The 20,669-nt window shown below is 37.5% G+C and overlaps 1 protein-coding gene and 4 non-coding genes across 6 annotated transcripts; 1 reads left to right on the top strand and 4 right to left on the bottom strand.

Moving 5' to 3' along the window:
- Positions 1 to 4,299: 4,299 nt before the first annotated feature.
- Positions 4,300 to 14,269, top strand: LOC103717907 (protein LOL2-like). Of its 2 annotated transcripts, none has more exons than XM_088717875.1 (7): positions 4,300 to 4,677; positions 5,670 to 5,783; positions 9,947 to 10,060; positions 13,287 to 13,396; positions 13,523 to 13,600; positions 13,723 to 13,788; positions 13,895 to 14,269. In XM_088717875.1, the coding sequence occupies exons 2-7, from the start codon at positions 5,672 to 5,674 to the stop codon at positions 13,934 to 13,936; spliced, it is 522 nt and encodes a 173-aa protein (XP_088574001.1). In that variant the 5' UTR covers positions 4,300 to 4,677; positions 5,670 to 5,671; the 3' UTR covers positions 13,937 to 14,269. The 2 variants fall into 2 exon arrangements, with proteins under 2 accessions (XP_088574001.1, XP_088574004.1); XM_088717878.1 differs by having other exon boundaries at positions 4,319 to 4,614.
- Positions 14,270 to 17,196: 2,927 nt separating this feature from the next.
- LOC113463443 (small nucleolar RNA snoR114) lies at positions 17,197 to 17,280 on the bottom strand. Its single transcript, XR_003387677.3, has one exon. It is a non-coding gene; the product is annotated as a small nucleolar RNA snoR114 (small nucleolar RNA).
- A 17-nt stretch (positions 17,281 to 17,297) lies between these two features.
- TRNAM-CAU (transfer RNA methionine (anticodon CAU)) lies at positions 17,298 to 17,383 on the bottom strand. Its single transcript is given in 2 exon segments — positions 17,298 to 17,333; positions 17,346 to 17,383. It is a non-coding gene; the product is annotated as a tRNA-Met (tRNA).
- Positions 17,384 to 19,809: 2,426 nt separating this feature from the next.
- Positions 19,810 to 19,893, bottom strand: LOC113463442 (small nucleolar RNA snoR114). The gene has a single exon (XR_003387676.2). It is a non-coding gene; the product is annotated as a small nucleolar RNA snoR114 (small nucleolar RNA).
- Positions 19,894 to 19,911: 18 nt separating this feature from the next.
- Positions 19,912 to 19,997, bottom strand: TRNAM-CAU (transfer RNA methionine (anticodon CAU)). The gene is given in 2 exon segments: positions 19,912 to 19,947; positions 19,960 to 19,997. It is a non-coding gene; the product is annotated as a tRNA-Met (tRNA).
- Between the last annotated feature and the right edge of the window lie 672 nt (positions 19,998 to 20,669).

Below are 20,669 nucleotides of genomic sequence, written 5' to 3'. Positions count from 1 at the left end.
GCATTCAAGATGTGTTTAGGAGATGAAATTGGGCTGGTGAGACGGCATATTGTTATACCACCTCTTGGGCAAGTGGCTCTGCAAGATGCTTGGTTCTCATCAATGGTCAATACCAAAGTTAGAGAACCACTACATCAGCTTGGCAAACTTGTCACCAAGCAACTATACACCCAGTGACAGACAAGATTTTGGTTCCCTCATTTGCTACTTAAATATCTCATCTTCTTTTGATCTCTTTAACCTGTTACCACCCATAGAGAATTCCTCCGCCCCCCCAACCCCCTTTTTTTTTATTATCTCCAAACCAGGGAGAATTCTAAAGAGATGCTTCACTAATCTACACTTTTTTAATAGAAAAGAAAATGATAGCTATTTTGTTTAAATATTAGCAATGAAAAAAGCATCATCCATGGCAGAGATACAAATAGCAAGAAAGATATTCTTTGGTCTAAATTCACATCTATCTTGGATCTGATTAGCTAATTAGTCATCAACTATATGATATGTCGCTCGCTTAAATTTCCTATATGAATAATTTTTTTATATTTTATGGAAAAAAAAAATCCATGTGAAACATTGAAAAGCCACTTTTCTATAGGTTAAAAATTATGGTAATTGTTTTTTAAAAAAAATGGTCTTAAGCTGTCATGATCTTTTTAATAACTATATTTAACGGTTAATCTTAAACTATTAAAAATATACTACTAAAAATTACCATAATTTTAAGAAGTTGTAGTAATTTTAATATAAAAATGCATTAATAACAGAATAGCACATTCCGATCCTTTCAATCATGATCCGGTGGTGATGTTTATATTCTCATCGACCATTCAAAAGTCCAGTGGAAATAACAAATCTGACTGATAAAAGATCCACTTCATGGGATTGAAGGAAGAAATAAACAATAAAGCTAGCTTTCCATTCAATTAAATTTATGTCCATGGAAATAGTCATTTGATATCTTGTCTCTGCGACCCGCTCATGACAACATTGCCACCCAGTAGTATATTCTTCTTCGATTCAACCCAGTCAAGGACAAAAGAAGACCAGGAAAAAGCAAAGAAACCACCATGATCCATTTGCTCAGGGAACAGAATCATGCCTTCTATTCTAGATACAGTGGGGGAAAGGGACTTCTCATCCATTCGCTAAGGATGCAGCAGGAGGTCCCCAACAATAAATACCTGGCCCCAATGAATCATGAAGCCTCTTCTTTAGTTCTCACCCTATGCTATCCTTCATAATTGACCAGCCTTACTCGAGACTCGTTGGATTCGCAGAAATTTTTTTTTATTGTTGGAATATTTTTTTTTTGAAAATTTGATACTTGGATATATGATGCCTTGAAAAGTAGTTTTTGTATATTTGGTTGACTATGAAAAAGTGACATATTACAGAGTTGAACATCTACTTTTTTGCTGAAATTATGTAAAATACCTACTATACCTACAATAAATGAAAGATCTTACCCATTTTATCTAAACGTTTAAGGGCACTTTTGGAAAAAATTACTCGATTCCCAGTTGTAGAAAAATAACTTTTCTAGTTCTCATGTCCGATCATCCTATATGGGTTTTTCTTTTTCTTGAAATATAAGGATCGTATCTTTATGAAAAAACTACTTTTTTATTTCATTTTTTTAAAAACTCTAGCCAAATATAAAACCTTTCTTTATTTTTTTTATCGACCACACTTCCTTCTTTCTCTTTCCGCCAACTAAACGAGTCCTATACGTTGGAATATCTACATTTTTTTTCTTGGCTTTGTCTCAACAACTTATTCTAAAAATACATTTATTTGGATAATCCAATTTCCAGAATTTGGGACAGTGAATAGGGGAAAAAAATAAAATTTAATTCTAATCAATTTTTCACCTACCATTATTTTTCTTTTCATTCAAAATTTAGTAGATGAAACTCATACTCAATTTGAAATATATATATATATATTTATATATAATAGATCATACTTATGCTCCGGTATGTCTAAATCTATATGATAAGAAGGGAGAGGAGAATCCCAGAGTTGTCCATACCACTTCAAAGTTGATGCAAAGCAAAATATCTTCTCAGATGATACATCCATTAAAGGCCCCACCAACATGATAAAGTTAGCCCCTTCATATGGTCATATCATGTTGGGATGTACAATCTGTCGTCGCTTTTTGCTGATGTCATTTTAAATAACTCCAAATTTACCAGCCTGCTCGATGACTAAATATCCTAAGCCACATCTAGATTTGGCTCAATTTAAAAAAATCAAAATATAAATAAATAATAAATTTATTGTTAAAATAAATATAATGTATTAAAAAATAATAACAAAAAATTGTTCAAGGTTGTTTGTGAGAAACTTTCAAAAATATTAGACTTTAATGTCTTAAATAAGTTATTCATGCTAGTTTGTTTGGCTCAAAGACAAATGAACTAACTTAAGCTCAGCTCATTTACGTCAATATTGCTCACCCATATCCAACCAGGTCTTGTTAAGGGTCGTGTGTGAGGTTTGGTCCTACATAAAATAATTAGTGAGAGGTAGATGGTTAATATAGATGACTGGTCCAAAAATTTAATAACTAAGCTGGCTTAAGCTTTTAAGTTGAATTGGGCTGCAAGTTGTATATCAAGGTCTTCATTAGGTCGAACTTTAGCCCTTTGTTTCTCTCCAATAAGTGGTATCATAGCTTAGAATTGAGTCAGAAAAAATAATAGATTTCCATAATGGCGGGCCTTTGAACCAAATTTAAAATTTCGAGATTTAATGGTACCAACTTTGCACCATGGAAGTTAAAAGATGGATGCCATGTTGGTAGCTAGGGTATATGATATGGCACTTAAGGCAAAAAGAAAAAAATTGCTAGATGGATGAAGAGTTCGCCTAGAATGACAAGATGACGACGGCCAATCTTCATTTAATACTTGAGTCAGTTTAGTTTAAGGTTTCCTTGAAGACTGCTGCTAAAGGATTATAGAAAAAGGTGAGAAGCATGTTTGTCAAAAGTTATACCAAATAAGATTTTTCTGCAGGAGAGAACTTCATTGCAAGAGTACCTGAATCGGTTTAATATATTAATCAACTAGTTCATAGTGGTTGAAGTCATGATCAAAGATAACGAGAAAGCAGCTATATTATTTAGCTCGATGTTTGATTTGTGGGATGGTTGATCAATGGTACAACAACCCTCAATATGGACTCGAGGTTTGAGTATATATCGTTTAAGGTTGCTCGTTAGCGAAGTAGACAGAATCTATAACGTCTCAAAGGCGTCTTATGGCTGTCGATGCCGGTTGCAATCTCTAGATCAAAACTAAAAAGAAAGTGGGATTTTCGAAACCCTAGTTGCTTTAAGTTAATGAAGAAAAAAATGGACGAAATGGACAAAGCCTTTCAGGCATGCAGAGTGATTCAAAAGATTTTATTTGAATCGGATATTCCATATTCGGGTTACTGTCTTAAGTGACGGTCATCTGACATGTAGGTTTCTTTTAGTTTAGATTTGGTTGATCACTTAATTGGTTCCTTGAGTTAACTTAACATAAACATTTTTTTTTTCACTTATTTTTGTTATATGAATATCCAAATCTAAATCCAAATCCAGAAAAATCAGATGTATCCACATCCATATATGTGTTCGAGAGATTTTTGAACTCATTGTCTGGATCTGTATTCTGATCCAATCGGACCAAAAAAAGTATTTAATTCCAATCTAAATCAGATACGGAAATAAATACGGTCAGATATAATCCGATCCGCCTCCAGCCCCAAACATAGCGGATGATATGCCATGTAACTCTTGAAGAGTGGGCTCTTGGCTGAAGTGGAAACATATGATGCACTTAGAAAAATAATTGCATGCAGAGCTTGATCTGAGAGTTGTGGACTGGACTTGAGTGGAATTAGATTAGATCATACATGAAGGAGGTGAATGTTGAGAATCAAGCATGGGTTGAAAAATTTGATGGCTTAAACCCTCTTAAGGTTTTCAATTGAATTCTTGAAATTCAATTTTTATTTATCAAGACCCTTTTTTTTTTTTTTCTTAAGAGGTCCAACTCCCACACACGCATAAAAAAGAAAAAAAAGCCACACACACACACACACGCGGCAAGGTCAATCAAGCCTTCGTGCCTAAGCAGCTAAGCTATCCATCTTGATCGGTGATCTGAACCACACCCCTAAGTAACAACAGTCATTTATTCTCACCTGCGGTGCCCACAGACCCCACGCGTCAGAATCTTGAAAGCGAAATTAGATAGATCTATTTTTATATTATATATCTTTTTACGATAATAACCTCATAATCCCACGCGGAATTTTAGACGAAAACCGACGAAATCTCCTTCCTCTCGCTCTTCCTTTTCGTTTTTTTGGTCGGTTTCCTTTAAAATCAACCACAAAGAAACGAAATCGATTCCCTTCGTTCGTCGTCCCTGCGGGCCTCCGGAGAGGCGTCTCGAATCCCCCACAAGAAAAGAATCGGAAGAAGAAATTGTTCGTTGGGTTCGAGACAGTTATCCGAAGATCATTCACTTCCCAAGAGGGGGGGTGGAGGGGGTGGCGTTTCGTTGCGGAAGGGTTTCCATCCGGATTTATTAAATCGGAGCCGAGATTTGGGTGATTTCTCTCTCTCCTCCATCGTTGGATTCTTGGTTTCTCCTTTTCTCGGCTCGATCGGAGGTAATCCGGTGTTTTTTTGGATTTTTCTTCATCGGATTTATGATCAAAATCAGTTCTTTTAACGCCGGACGTGTCGTACAATTCTTTTTGGTGATATTTATGTTAAAAAAAGGGAATTTTGGTATTGTGATATGGTTTGACCGTGGAAATTACTTTTTTATGATATTTTTGTTGAATTTTTGTGTATCATTGCATTTATTTATTTAATTAATCGCATTGGATATTGTAAACATTCTGAGAAATGCAGGATGGAGTTATTATACTATTCATTGGAATGAGATAAGCTATTATTGTTTCAGGATTTCTTTTTATTGTATTTAGATTGATTGTTTTGGTTTTGTTATCCATCAAGATGTCTTTTTTTCTTCGTTTTTGTTACATTGGGATGTGTACGAATTTGCACTCAAATTTCAGATCCCCTGTTTTCTTGGTGTTTTATTTGAAGGTTTCAATCCATACTAGATCACTGCACCAATTTGTTCAGTTTCCCATGAGCAATTGCTTTTGCTTCTTATTCGAATACTTTGTAGCAGAGTTGTGTAAGATTGTATGATCTGCTTCCAAGTGAGGTCCTGTAGATATCTCTGAACTCATTAGGGGGTTTACTTTAGAAGAATAAGATTATGCTTTTCGAGCGATTGCTTTGCATACCAGAGGGTGTGGACTTGTAGTTTGGAATTGCTTGCCTTTGCAAATGATTCTTTAGCCAGGAATGCCATATATGCATGAAGCTGGAAGAAGGAATTGCTATTCCATGAACTATTTGCTGATTCTAGGGTTTGATGTATATACACTTTTCAGTTGTTGCATCAACAAATTAATGTAACATCGAACCTCTGTTGAGATAGTATGGAAATTGTCATTATACTTATATTAAGTGTACTTTCTATGTGAATGATAGTTTATTCATGTTAGTAAGTTGTGTTAACAAGGTACTGAATTTTTACCAGTCAGCTGTATTTGATCTAACTGTTGAGTTACTGGAAATTCAGGCATGCAGAGCCAACTTGTGTGTAACGGCTGCAGGAATCTTCTTCTTTACCCTAGGGGAGCCACTAATGTATGCTGTGCAATATGCAACACTATAACTTCAGTTCCTCCTCCAGGTTGTTCTATTTTGCTTTCTGCTTGTGCCAGTCAATTATTTTTTTATTAAAAAGTACTATTAATGATTATTTTTGTACTATCAAACTATTACTACTATTAGTTTTATCATATATATGAAGTTTTATCTCATTGGGTAGTCTGGTGGGTTCACAAAAATTGGCTTGATAAATGGGACTAGGGTAAGCACGTATTTTGCTAGCATAAAAGAATCATTATTAATTGGTTTCAATGCATTATGTATTTTTGTTTCTATTGCATGTTGTGCACTGCAGAACAGTACTTTGTTCCAAATAGCGGTCCTGATGGCCACTTTGGCTGTTTAGATGCCATTGAATGCTGCTAAGGCCCTAGGTGAACCATTACATGGCTGAAAACTCGCATAGCCTTACCCCACCCTCCCCCAACTCTGTAAAACTGCACATCCCCCTTCAGATTTCACGTTTGAGTTGTCTAAGAAGGGGAAATTGGTATTCTGTTGTATGGCAGAAGGTCATCTTTTTTTTCTTTAATTTTTCTGCAATGCCATTGCAATCATTATTAAAGGCTATTTTTCTCCCCTTTATCTTTTTATTGTTTTCCTTTCTTTAGTCATCTTCTTTTGTTTTTGTTTTTCTCTCTTGCTTATTTCATCATCATCATTTTCCCATTAATTCTTTTCTTTTATTCTCATATCTTTTCACTATTTACAAATAATGCCTTAGAAATTCTTTTGGGGGTTTGGATGCTTGAAAATTTTTAATTACTTGCTTAAAACATAGGCACTTTGTAATCCCGAGATGCTCACAATTGGCTTATGGAAACATTGAAAATGCTTATTTGTGGCAAAAGGCAGTCTTATTGACTATTGCAAGCAGTGCTAACTCAATTTTATGTATTCACTTACAAGGTAGAGCCAGCCAACGTGGAAAAATATAAACAAATCTTGTAACTTGGTATTTATTTTTGATTCAAATAGAGTTTCCTATCCTTGATTCATTAAAGATATGTAGTGGACATGTATGCGGTATAAGACAACATAACAATCATTCCCAACTTAAATTGGATCACTAATTGTGCATACAGTTATGCACAACTAACTATGATCTTATTTGCTACCAAATTACCATTCTTTTAAAGTAAAATGTTTTCTAGCTATAACTAGTCTCTATAAAGTATTTTGAAAGAATATAAAGGTTAAAGTATTAGATGAAATTTATATTAGATATTCCAAGATGCAGTTTCATCATTTGACTATAAGAAAGTCTTGCTTTAAGCAAAATAAGTTAGAAAAAGATGAACAATGTGTGGAGGCATGGGTAATTGATAGAGTAACTACTCACCTAAAGTATCTGAGGTTCAATCTTTTGCTATCATGCCATATCTAGGGCATGTCAGCCAATATTCTTTGGATCTGAAAACAAATACAATTGACCCTAATGATATCAATATCTCCTTTGTTGTTCATTGAATTTGTGAATATGAGGGTGCCCCAATTTAAAAGATTGGACATCAATTAGTAGGTTCTGGTGTCATTAATGTTTTTGGAAATTGTATGTTTTGTTGGAGTAATTTTGTATTAACAACTTTGGGTATATTGGTTTCTTGTATCATAGGGATGGAAGTGTAACTAACAAATATTGTATTTAATTGGAGGCCTGACTTATTGTAATGAAAATGAATTCAACAAAATTACTATATGAGAGTTGTTGTTTAAGAATTTCTTCCTTACTTGAAAGTAGACTTGTTGAAAAACCGGATGGCCTGCCCAAGCTCGAACCATTTCGGACAAATTTGAGCTTGGTTGTTAAGCCTGAAGGCTTGGCTGGGCCTGAAATTTAAGCCTGCCCATTAAACGAGCTAGTCTCGGGTCTACATCAACTCGGCCTGAGCTCGGCCTAAGCCCAATATGTATATAATATATTTAATATATAATATAATATAACATAAATTGTATATTATATAAGATAAAATATAATTTTTTTTTTATCTTCTTCCTCACCTCATCCTTTCTGTCTCTTTCCCCCCACCTCCCTCTCCCCTCCTCCCACCACCCCCTGTCCCACCTCCCTCTTCCCTCCGCCTCCTCCCACCGGCCCCGTCCCACCTCCCTCTCATGTCTGCCTCCTCCTCCTCCCCACGAATCCGGCCGCCCTAGCCACACCCTGTTCCACCTCCCCCACCCCTCCTCCTCCTCCTCCTCCTCCACCTTCCACTGCTCTGGCCACCTCCCATCCCATCTCACCCTCCCGTCCTCCTCCTCCTCCCCCTTACTACGGCTGCCTCATCTACCCCTCGTCCCACTTCCTCCTCCACTCCTCATCCTCCTCCTCCCCCTCCTCCTCATCCCCACCAGTTCGGCCGTCCCCATCCCACCTCCCCTCCTCCTCCTCCTCCTCCTCCTCCCCGCCCACCAGCCCCCCTCGCCCGCACCCCTCTTCGAGTGCTTTTTTTTTTTTAGAGAGCGATTCTTTGGCAAAGCCTGCATCCTGGCCCGAAAGCTTGAAGCCTGATAAATAGCCAACTCGGGCCTAGGAAGTAAGCCCGAAAAGCGGGTTGGGCCAAACTCAGGCCCGAAAAAATTAAGGGTTACCTTAAGCGGAGCCCAACCTAGCCCTGCCTGTTGAGCAGGTCTACTTGAAAGAAACAAAAGCATTTTTTTTGTAAAAGTAGATGCGTATTTAGGTAATAGTGGATTGGACTACTTTCTTGCATAAGCAAATATCAGATAATGACTTTAGGAGAAGCTAGACAATCTTGTTTTTGGTGCTTGCTTCTATGTTTATTTTCTTATTTGCTCTCCTTCCCCCTCCCTCCCTCTCTCCCTCTCTCTCTCCTTCTCTCTCTCTCTTGCCCCCCTTCCCTCCCCCTAGCCCCAACCCCCCCTCTCTAAGCTAGGTCCCTTCTTTTGCTCTCTACCTTCTCATATAGTTCAACTGGGTCAGTCAAACAATGATATGACCTGGCACCTACCTTAGTAGGGGGATGGGAAAATTGGGCCCTGTCCCAAATTTTGAGGTGGATTAACCAATTGGGTTTAGAATAGAGCTGGGAAAATGGGAACTGGTTGAAACATAATTGATTGATAGGACTTGATCTAAAATGGTGCAGCTGTTATGTCAGGCCAATACATCCATAAGAGTTCTATCCAGACCAATGAATTAGCCTTTTTTTTATTCAGATCTTAGACCCACATTCAATTTGCATTATGGATGGGTCATGCTAGGCTTAGATGCAAACTGACTCATCCATTTAAGTGTACACATTCTAATTCTGTGCTAACCCATCAAAAAGTGTTTTAGCAACATATGCATATGAACTTCCAAAAACGTGAAAAGGTTCTTTTACGAAAGTCGAGCAATGCTGAACACACTTTAGAAATTTTCATTCTAAACATAATTCTTGATTATGCCTTTAGGGTGGGCAAGTCAAGCAATGCTGATCACACAATAGAAAATTTCATTCTAAACATAATTCTTGAATATGCCTTTAGGGTGGGCATCAGTCTTATTATTCTATCCTGGCTTAAGCAATCATTCCTTCTGGTCTAAGTGATGCAAACTAATTTAGAACATTTGTGAATTACATAATTATGATGAAGATGGAACCTTAAGTAAATATTTTAGCAGGACTGTTGATTAATATATCTTAACTTTGAGATAGAGATTATAGTTCAGATGTAACATATAGAGTATTCTCTTCTTCCTGCATTGTGTGTTTTCTTAAGACCAGAGCTTTCTCTTTTTCTGTACAGGCAACCTTAAGTAGAAAAATTGTTTAGAGCAGGGACCTTTTGTTTTGAAACTAGCAGGGGTGATCTGCACCCGCTACCCTATGCGCACCCCACCTAGGTCAGAGCCTGGGCCCTGGGCAGGCTGAGCCACTGCACAGAGAGTTGGAGAAATTAATTAATCAGGGGTCAAAAGGGGAGGCCGAGGCCGCCCGGAATTGAATTTCAACCTCTTGCTTAGAGGGCAAGAGGCTGTACCATATGGACTAAGGCTTGGTGGTGGACATATTAACAGTTATTGAGGGCTATATTGGATCTTCGTAAACTGGTTTCCTGGGTATATATGTCTATATACATTGCTTAGTTTTGCATTAGCTAACTTTAGTGCAACTTAATAAAATGGATTTATGTATTTGATAAATTTGTTTTCAGAAGTTTGATTTGTAACTTCTGCAGGAATGGAAATGTCTCAGCTTGTATGTGGAGGCTGCCGAACTTTGTTAATGTATACCCGTGGCGCAAACGGTGTGAGATGTGCGTGCTGTAACACAATTAATCTTGCAAGATCAGGTATGCATTATTTATTTACACCATTAACTTTTACATGTGGAAGTTGCATTTACAGAAGTTAAAAATCAATGTGGATTTTCAAAGTATGAGATTATAAAGTTATTGGATGAAATTGTTTATCATGACTCCAGAAACCACGTGCTGTTAAACATTTTTTCTTGGATTGTGCTGTTATTATTTATTCTTTCATCTTTGCTACTTTGAAATATAGAAGATTCAAGAAATACAGTGAAGAACAGCATTATGCACCGAAACTTTTTTGTACTGTGAGACTGTAGAGCGCCTTCTATACATGCTTGTGACTTTCTGTTTTATTTAGCCTTTTGGGTTAAGTAGGTCATTTTGGACTTCAGCGATCTTGCCTTTGGAGTTTATATCTTGTTCTACAGAGCAAAGGGTATTTGCTTTTGCTCCTTATTTTTTGCTGCATATTGTTTGAAAAAACTTGTGAATTCTTCATTTTTTATCCTTGTGTACTAAAATGTCGCACCAGAAGTTAGCAATCTTGTTTGAAGTTGATCAACTGTCAGTGCACCTCTTTACTGTTTTGGAAATGCATTTATTCGTGAGTAATAAGATCTGCTATAACTGAAAATATTAGTTGACATGTTATGTAATATTAAAATGGGGGAATGGAACAGTTACTTCTCTGCTTATGCCACACTTACTTTTTATGATGGAAAAATATAACTCTTTTACAAAAATATATAGATAAATAATCTTGAGATAGAGGTGGTTGCAATTCAGAATTTTCCTTCCACTATATTTGCTAGAATTGACATTAGGAGACAGTATGGATTATGAAAGATGGATACACCTTTGAAAAAATAGTCAAATTTGGGAAGTAGGATAAAGTAGGCGAATCAACTGGGAAATATATTGACATAGTCAAACAGTATAATGTACATATAATAAGTCTAAAGAAATTAATATTATACAAAGAAACCTATAGGCCAAGTTTATCTAAAGAGAAAAAATCCATATAATGACGTGAGTAAGTTGAAACAATCATATGGTTTGTAATCGGACAATTATATATAAAGCAAACAAATCCTTGTAGGGAAATACTAAACAACCATGCCTAAGTTTTCTACACCTCTTTCCGATGCCCGCCTGGTAAAGATAGCCTGAAATTTCCACAGTGAAAGTAAAAATTGATCTCTTAGTGCTAAAATAAATCACCATTTTTTTGAATCAACCCTTTTATCTGGTCCAACCGAACTCACTTGCACAACCTACTCACCAACCCCCTTTCTCTCTCTTTCTCCTCCCTCCTTTTCTCTTACTGATGCTATTTTTATGGATATCAAGCTCCCAGCCTCTCAAATCGTTCACATGTGAGAATTGCTAACTAACAGTACCAAAAACTACTTAATCAACATCTTTCTTTTGCTTAGAGTTATATAAAACTGAGATTTGACCTTTCTTATTCCTTTTTAACAAAGCTAATTTATGATTCTTATTAACAGTCTTTGTGTATTTACACCCCTTTGGTAATCTACAAATGTATATAATTAGGTTTTCATTGTAGCTTTTGTCGTTTAAGTCTTCTCTATTTGGAAGTGGTAAGCTTTGCTTGGAGACATCGTCATGTTCATGGGCTGGATGGCCTGCTCAAGCTGGAAGCATTTTGGACGGGCTTGTGCCTGGATTTTAAGTCCAAGAGGGCAGGCTGAGCTCATGCTTAGTTTAGCCTGGCCGGTCGGAATATTATATTTTATATAATGTATGCTTATGCCTTAGGAATCCGGTTTTGGTAACCAAAAAAATATTAATAGCTCTCTTTTATACGCCAACTCTCCTTATGAACTACCATAAACACAAGTTCATGACCCTTACCAATCCCTTTAAAATATTTAATCTTTGCAAATATTTTTTACACATTTTTTAAACTGAAAAATGGTCCAGGAAGCCCGAGGCCCGGCTCAAACTCTGAAGCCTGAGTAAGTAATGGGCTCAGGCCTAGGAAGTAGGTTGGAAGACCAGGCCAGGTGGGGCTCGGGCCTGACTAATTTCAGTTATATTTTTGGCTGAGCCTAGCCTGAACTTGGCCCGGTCTGCCCATTTAACTGGTCTAACTGTCACACGCCAACCAGAGTGGCCTATACAGTAAATGATGGCACATGCCATGTCATGATGTGTTGAAGCAATAAAGGTTTAAGAGCACATATCTCAATAAGGAGTTTACTAAGCTGACATGGTTCAATGTAGGCCAATACTACTCTATACCAGGTGTCCCAGCCGGTACCCCATATCAAGCTGACGCCGAGTGCTAGTACTAACATAGCACGGACGAGCGTGTGTTGGCAATTGAAACCATGGATGGATGTTCCTATTATGTTCTCAGACAACATTATAGTCATTTTTGTATGTTGGAGGGCTATATATGTGAATGGATCATGTATCATTGTTTCTCACTTTGATCAAGAAAGAAGTCTCTTGACTTTTCCTTTTGAAATTAATTAGCTTAATTTATAAATGATCCTCCTGATGCTTTGGTCAATATTCCACTAAGGAGCTCTTCTCAATTGTGTACATATATGCTATGCTTGCATTTTCCTTGTTTTTCATAAATTAACATGATATTAAAAATATTTTTTTAGGTCTAGATTCTTGCCTTTTTTTCAATATAATATAAAGAACCAAATGCACGTCATTAGTTTGCACTATTTCCATGCATGTTTTCTCTTTCTAGATGCCACATTATACGCCACATTATAGGACGATCTAATTTCTTTCCCCCGGTAAAAAAAAAACCAACTCACCGGCACGCAAACACCAAAAATATAGAGGGGGAGGGGGTTGCTTCTTGAAGTGGATCATGACCATTTGTAAAATTTGTTAGAGGAGAAAAATTATATGTTTTATTATATATTGTACATGTATGACTTGATGAGGGCAATCTGGTATCTAAAATTTTGGTGTCATGAGATTTAATCTGTTTTACCCTTCCTGAGGGGATTGCTTACCAGGAGATTTACCACTCTTTGTAGGAGTTTCATTTGTACGATGTTGCAAGTTTCATTACTTGCTCATTACATTACATTTTAGAGCTGACCTTGCATTCTGAGAGTTGGCGAAGTACTTTATATGTACCTTGCATGTACATCTGAATGGAAGCTCTGGAATCATTTTCAGTTCAGTAGAAATTTAGTTTTGATATTTTCACCTGTAGAATGAGGAGCTACCTATAATATTATGTTCTAAATCAGGTTTGCTCATGCAGCAAATCAGGTTGCTCATGTGAACTGTGGCCAGTGTCGTTCAACACTGATGTATCCATATGGAGCACCATCAGTCAAATGTGCGATATGTCATTATGTTACAAACATAGGAGTATGTTGATATCTCCAAACGGTTCTTCTCTTTTGTTTTTTCCAACTATCTCATGACAACATCTTATATCAATTTTACAGAAGAATCTTACAAATTCATCTTCTCCTTGCTCTTTCCCTCGTGCAGGCAAGTAATATGAGAGTTCCAATCCCTGCAGCGCGTAGGCCTAATGAATCTGCAGTCATGCCATCATCCACTTCAGCTGTATGTTAACTTGTCTCTATTTTTTTTTTTCCTTCTTTTTTTTCCCCAGTTAACCTATAGGTTATGAGAATTACTTAACTCTTCATATGCTATGTGCTAAACTTCTGTTTTTGTTGTCATAGCTTGCTTCTCAGGCCCAGACCGTTGTTGTTGAGAACCCGATGACCGTGGATGAAAGCGGCAAACTGGTAAACCCTATATACCCTTTCAGCAGTATCAGTATGCTCTGCTGCTAAGTTTATTAAAGAAATATAAATTGCTGAACAAAGTGATAGTTCATCTTCTATGACACAGGTGAGCAATGTTGTAGTTGGAGTCGCCACTGGGAAAAAATGATGCTCTACCCATGTTGGCAGCTGGTATAAATTGTTGTAAAGTTGGATATAATTAAGATCTCCATTTTGGAGCTCCGCTGTCTGATAGAACAGTTATGAATGCAAGGCATGATGAATGTTTATAAAACAATTGATGCTGCTCTAGCCTAAATACATGTATTCTTTTCATTTGTATATGAGCTGTGTTAGAATTTTAATGTGCAGGTTCCCATGATAATAATACTATAGGAAAGTAGTAAGTGGTGTCATGATTGGTTTACCATGTTGATACCCAGTCAGGCTTGTGAATGATTATCCCTGTAATGAATAACTATTCCTGTGGATTTATCTGTAAGGCAAGGTGTTGTTAATTGTGTTTGTGACAGTGCTAACCAGATGGTGGATTGGTTGTTAGCAGCCTGTTGTTTCTGAAAGTTATTACCTGTTTTGAAACTTGGTTTTTTTTTTTTTTTTGAAAAATTATAGAAATATGTTTTCTACTTTGTTCGATTTGCATTTATACCTTCTTGGGTTTAAACATATTTTATTGAATTTTTTGAGTGGCCGATACTGACCCAATATGATCTTGCGATCGATCCACCATCCAACATCATTTTTTTTTTTTAATCTTAAATGTTATTGATGCACTGTCCGGAAAGACCGAAAAAGCCCTTTCTTTGTTAAGCTTTTACGAAATCCTTTCCACTTTCCTAAACCATACCGTTTCATTCCATCCATGCCTCCTTGCAATGGCTACTCTAGCGATATTTGGGGGAGCATTTTGTTCGCCAACAGAATTGGAATAGAATTGGATTGGTATGAAAATGAGAATGGCCATATCTTCCGATATGTTTGGTACGTGGTAGGATCGAAATCGGAATGGAATTTAAATAATAGCAGGGAAGGATTTTGGAGGATTAGGGTATTTTATCTCTCTTGAATTCAGAATGGCATCGGAATGAGATCAGAATACTCCAATCAAATGGCTGAAATGAAAGTTACTCATTTCTATGTCCATTTTGGAGTTCTAACTCTCCCTAACTATATATGCCTTTGGAGGTTTGGCCTTAATATGGTCTGAGTTGTAATGGGCGCGGTTCCCCTTTGGAGAGCAGCTAAGGTGGCAGGACAGGAACTGGCCAGCCCCATGTGCGCCATATGCTGTTTCATTTCGTCAAAGGCAGAGTTTTGGAGCTCATCGTCTGCTGCCTTCTCCATTGCCGCCTAGCTCTTCCACCACCCCTTCATCGTCCGAGCCCAAGTCACTACTGTCGGTGGGCTTCCTCTACCACATAATTTTACATTGTGACTTAAAATTGGTGCCCCCCCTCCTCTTGGATAATGGAGTGTTTTTTTTTTTTTGTAGTAAAAAAAAAACTCTCTCTTTATGGAGTCTGGATAGCCGTTCTTATCCATGGATAAAGAAGGTCAAATGAGGGAGGCGAGGTTGCTGTTGCAAGAGAGGATCAATAGAAGGGCCTTGGAAGTTGATAGTGCATCTCAGGAAGCTTGAGGTTGTTGCCTCTCTCTCTCTCTCTCTATCTATCTATCTATCTATCTATCTAGACAGACAGACAGACAGATAGGCTAGATGTGTTGAGGGGGATCTCCTGAGTTCGATGCTAGATGAAGGGCTTGAACCCACTGTAATTGTGGCAACAGTATGTGAAGAAATTGACGCCATCGATGTGTCTAGAATCGACAAAACTAGTTAATTGTTCACTAGAAGTATTTTAGTCAAACAAATTATCATACGATGAGTACGTGACACCATTTTCTTAAAGAAGATGAATGGAAGGAACATATTAGGCTAGTATAGTAACTTATAGGATCTAATTAAAATTTTTTAAAGGCAACGGGAGTAAGTGCAAGGGGATATTTCTAAAATTTTCCTTTTTTTTTTTTCTTTTGGTAGGATGGCCATGTACTTCATGTTTCTTGTGCTGTCAGGCAGTGTATCAATCAATGCAAAATATTTTTAAACTAGTAATAAATGAAAACTATAACATATAGTGCAGTGATGAAGTTGATGATCTTAATCTGTTTGGCCATCCTAAATTGCTTCCTCTCAAGCATTGGCCAACCTAGAGTGAACATTTGAGTAATCAGTGCTTCTCTTGATATGCTAACAGAAAAAAAAAGGAAAGTATTTCAAGACTTCTAAGCAATTGAAATGCTAATTTCTATGTTGTCCCTCTTGTTGCCTCCCATTGTGATGTTATTGTATTAAGCATGTATTTAGCAGTTGCATTGATTGGGCTACCAGAAGGTAACAGGAAAATGATCTGTCACGTAGCAACAAGCCAACAAAGTACATGCAATAGTAGTTGTTATGAGTAGCCATAGATTTAGGTTATCTACTTCTCATACATCTCAGACAGGTCAGTTATTAATATATCCTGCATATGAATGCTAAATGTAGGAAAAAAGCTTTAAGAGTGAAGAGGAGAGCAGTATGTATTGGATATTAGATGTAGTCAAAAGGTTTAAGAGCGAAGTGGAAAATGGTATGTATTTGAGAGTCTACTAATGCAAATTTTCACTTAACTTCGAAAATGTGCCTATCAATATACCATTTCAACCTCCTGGGACAATTGTTGTCATGTGCTCATCTTATGAATGTCGAAGATGAGCAACCAAATGCAATTTAAAAATAATATTGATTTAGAGAGAGATATACTCATTTTTATTTTTCTAATTCTTTGCTAAATACTTGCATTTTATTTGGGATTGACATAAAAAAGGCTGACAATAAGAGTGTAAAATTAATACAAGCAAGGGAAGAAATACTAGCATTTATTCTGGAACTAACCTAAAAAGAGACCGAAAGTAATAAGGGTTATAATTAATAAAAATAACTTTAAGATTGAAGGGAAAAGCAGTAAGTATTGGATACTAAATATAATTTAAAAAGTTTAAGAGCAAAATGGAAAACTATTAATGCAAATTTTTACTTAATTTCCAAATGTGCCTGCCGATTTACCATTTCAATTTTTAGGAACAATTTCTATCCATGTATACAGTCATCTCATAAATGTCAAAGTTGAGCAACCAAATGCAACCTAAAAATAATATAGATTTAGTGAGAGGAATACTGGTTTCTTTTTTTTTAATTCTTTGCTAAGTGCTTACATTTATTTTGTGCAATTAACATAAAAAAGCTGACAGCAAGAGCGTTAAAATTCATACAAGCGGGAAGAAATACTGGCATTTATTTTGGAATAACATAAAAAGAGCCTGAAAGCAATACTGTGATAATTAATAAAAAAATAACACTGGAAAGTGCTCAGAAGCGCTGTCGTCGTCCGATGATCAGACGGTTGTGATGCGCCCAGCATCACTCGAGCGCAGTTGTCCTCATCGCTCTGTCCCAGTATTATTTTTGGGGTGAGAGAGGCTCGAACTCTCGACCTCAGGATAACTCAATAAGCTATGAGACCTACGCGCTAGCCAACTGCGCCACCACCCCATGTTGAAAATTACTGGCTTACAAACTATAGAAATCCGTTTCCTCTACAATTGCTACAAACAAAAAATACCGGCCGTTCACGTTAATCCAGCGTGAGTGCAACAAACTGAGTTAAGATATAATACGTGATATAAAGATAGGTGTACAATATCAACCCATGTCCATAAGACCTCTCCGGAGTAATGGACAACAAAGGAGGTAATCCAATTCGTCGTCCTGTTCGCCTTCTAATAGACATGAGTAGCCTGAAGGGAGTCACAGTCTCTTTCTATCTATTATATATTGCTAAAGAGAGGATGACTATTGACCTATTGCTCAGCATGCAGAATCCAATCGATCACCATAGATAAGTAATGGGGACATCAGAGCCACTCGTTTGTGTTCGCACCACGGATTGACATCATTGTAGCTGGAAAATGATCTTGAGCCACCAGATTGAGTCATTTTGTTTTCTGCATTTTGCTTTTGTTTAATCGAGTCAATTTGGTTAGTTATTTGTTATTAGACAAGTTAATTGGGTTAGCTGTTAAGTTATGTAATTGGGTCAAGTAATTGGATTGATTTTGGTATGTAATCAGTTGACTTAGTCAACTGATTGAGGGTTCAATTTTAGTATGTCATCAATTGTTCGACCTTATGTAGGGCCTATATAAAGGCCACCCCTCTCATAAATTAGGGATTTGAAGAATTGAATAAGAAACCTAGCCTCTCTCTTTTCTTTCTTCCTCCTTTTTTCTTCTTCTTCCTCCTCTTTTTCTTCCTTCTCTCTTCTCCCTGTAGTAGTCCTCCATCACCAGTGCTCGTCGATCATGAGCACATCCAACCTAACCTTATCATCCATGCTAGGTCAAAATCATGAACATTATGGTTGGTCAGATATTGGCCCAGCTTACATGAGCCCCCAGTGCGTCAAACATCGACTTCAACGAAGAGGGGGAATGAAAATGAGAATGACCGTATCTTTCAACATATTTGGTTCATGACCGAAATCAAAATCAAAATAAAATTTAAATACCAGAGATGAGTAGGGACTAGGTTTTGGAGGATTAGGGTATTTCATCTCTCCTAGAATAAGAATAAGAATAGAATATTTTAATCAAATAGCTGAAATGGAAGTCACTTATTTTCATTCTCATTCCAGAGTTCTAACTCTTCCCAACCGAATATGCCTTTGGAGCTTTGGCCTCATTATGGTCCGAGTTCTAATTGGGGTGGTTCCCCTTCGAAGAGCAGCTAGGGTGGCAGGGCAGGGACTGGCCAGCCTTATGTGCGGCATATGCTACTTCATCTTGTTGGAGGCATTGCCCACTGTCTCGACTAGCCGCCGCTTAGCTTCTCTACCACTCCTTCATCACCCAAGCCCAAGTCACCACTGTCAGTGCTCACCATCGCCCAGCTCCTCCGCCACCCCTTCATCGCCGCTGATGGGCTGTCTCCACCCCATAATTTCACATTGTGACTTAAAAATTGGTGCCCCCCCCCCCCCCCCCCCCCCCCCCCCCCCCCCACAATTGCTGCCGGTGGGCTACCTCTAGCACATAATTTCACATTGTGACCCCCCTCCCCCCCAACTTTCCGAGGGTGGGTAATGGAGTGTTTTCTTTTGTAGTAAAACAAAAAAATCTCCTTTCCAATGGAGGCACACCAACTATGCAATAGAGTGCTTCAGCGAGAATTGAGCCCGGATAGCTATTCGTACAACGTTCTTATCCATGGTACTATAAAGGTGGTCAAATGAGGGGGACGAGGTTGGTGTAGCAAGAGATGATCAATGGAAGGGTATTGGAAGTTGATTGTGCATCTTAGAAAGCTTGAGGTTGTTACCTCCCTCCCTCTCTTTCCATATATATATATATATATATAGAGAGAGAGAGAGAGAGAGAAGAGACTAGATGCATTGAGGGGGCATTTATTCTGGAACTAACCTAAAAAAGGACCGAAAGTAATAAGGGTTATAATTAGTACAAATAACTTTAGGAGTGAAGGGGAAAGTAGTGCGTATTGGATACTCAATATAATTAAAAGGTTTAAGAGCCAAATAGAAAACTATTCATGCAAATTTTTACTTAATTTCTAAATGTGCCCGTCGATTTGCCATTTCAATTTTCAGAGACAATTTCTATCCACGCAGATAGTCATCTCATGAATGTCAAAGCTAAGCAACCAAATGCAACCAAAAGATAATATAGATTTAGTCAGAGAAATACTGGTTTCAATTTTTTAATTCTTTGCTAAGTGCTTACATTTTTTTGTGTGGAATTAACATAAAAAAGCTGACAGCAAGAGTGTTAAAATTAATACAAGCGGGGGAAAAATACTGGCATTTATTTATGAATAACATAAAAAGAGGTTGAAAGTAATACTGGAATAACATAAAAATGGCATTATAATAAGGGTTATAATTAATAAAAAAATAACCGGAAAGGGAGCTCAGGAGCGCTGTCATCGTCCGATGATCAGACGGTTGTGATGCGCCCAGCATCACTCGAGCGCGGTTGTCCTCATCGCTCTATGTCCCAGTATTATTTTGGGGTGAGAGAGGCTCGAACTCTCGACCTCAGGATAACTCAACAAGCTATGAGACCTACGCGCTAGCCAACTGCGCCACCACCCCATGTTGACATCTCTCGGCTTACAAGCATACATAAATCCTTTCCCTCAAATAGAGGAAACTTTTGCTATGCTTCCAACCAAATAGAGGAAACTTTTGCTAATGGTATATCTATTGATCCACTTCTTACTAAAACCCAAATGCACAATCTAGATAATCAAGAACATTCCCAGTCACTTCTTGCTAGGTGCATCGATCAATTCTAGAATTTGTTTCGATGGAGATCACATTTTTCTTTTCCATTTTAGTCCCAATGATAGGCACAAAATATGGATTAGTGCTGCTGCTAACAAATTCTGAGATGAATGCGGTGAGGTTGGACGTGATCCAAGCTGAAAAGATGAGCTAGAGAATAGTTGGTGGCTGAGCCCAGATGGAGAGTTTAGTGCTAACGATCTGACCTAAAATCAAGAAAATAAAGTCCACTTGCTGAAGTTTGTCCTATAAAAGTTCCTTCGATGCCTAAGTTATGTAGGAATTTTAGGAAAACTATAGGGCTCGTTTGGTTCGTGGGAAGCATTTTTCCTCCTAGGAATATGATTTCTGGGAAACAAATTCTTAGGAAAAGAATGCCTAGGAAAGTACTTTTGGCATGTTTGGTTGACCATGGGAAAGTGACAAATTTTCAAAGTGCTTATGTTTGGTTGGTCATCCACTTTACTGGAAAAGTTATGT

This window comes from Phoenix dactylifera, chromosome 1 (assembly GCF_051530095.1).
Source record: "Phoenix dactylifera cultivar Ajwa chromosome 1, Ajwa_hap1_PhDact_Kaust_v1.1, whole genome shotgun sequence".
NCBI classification, from domain to species: Eukaryota; Viridiplantae; Streptophyta; class Magnoliopsida; order Arecales; family Arecaceae; genus Phoenix; species Phoenix dactylifera.
This window is presented reverse-complemented; position numbering and strand designations above follow the sequence as displayed.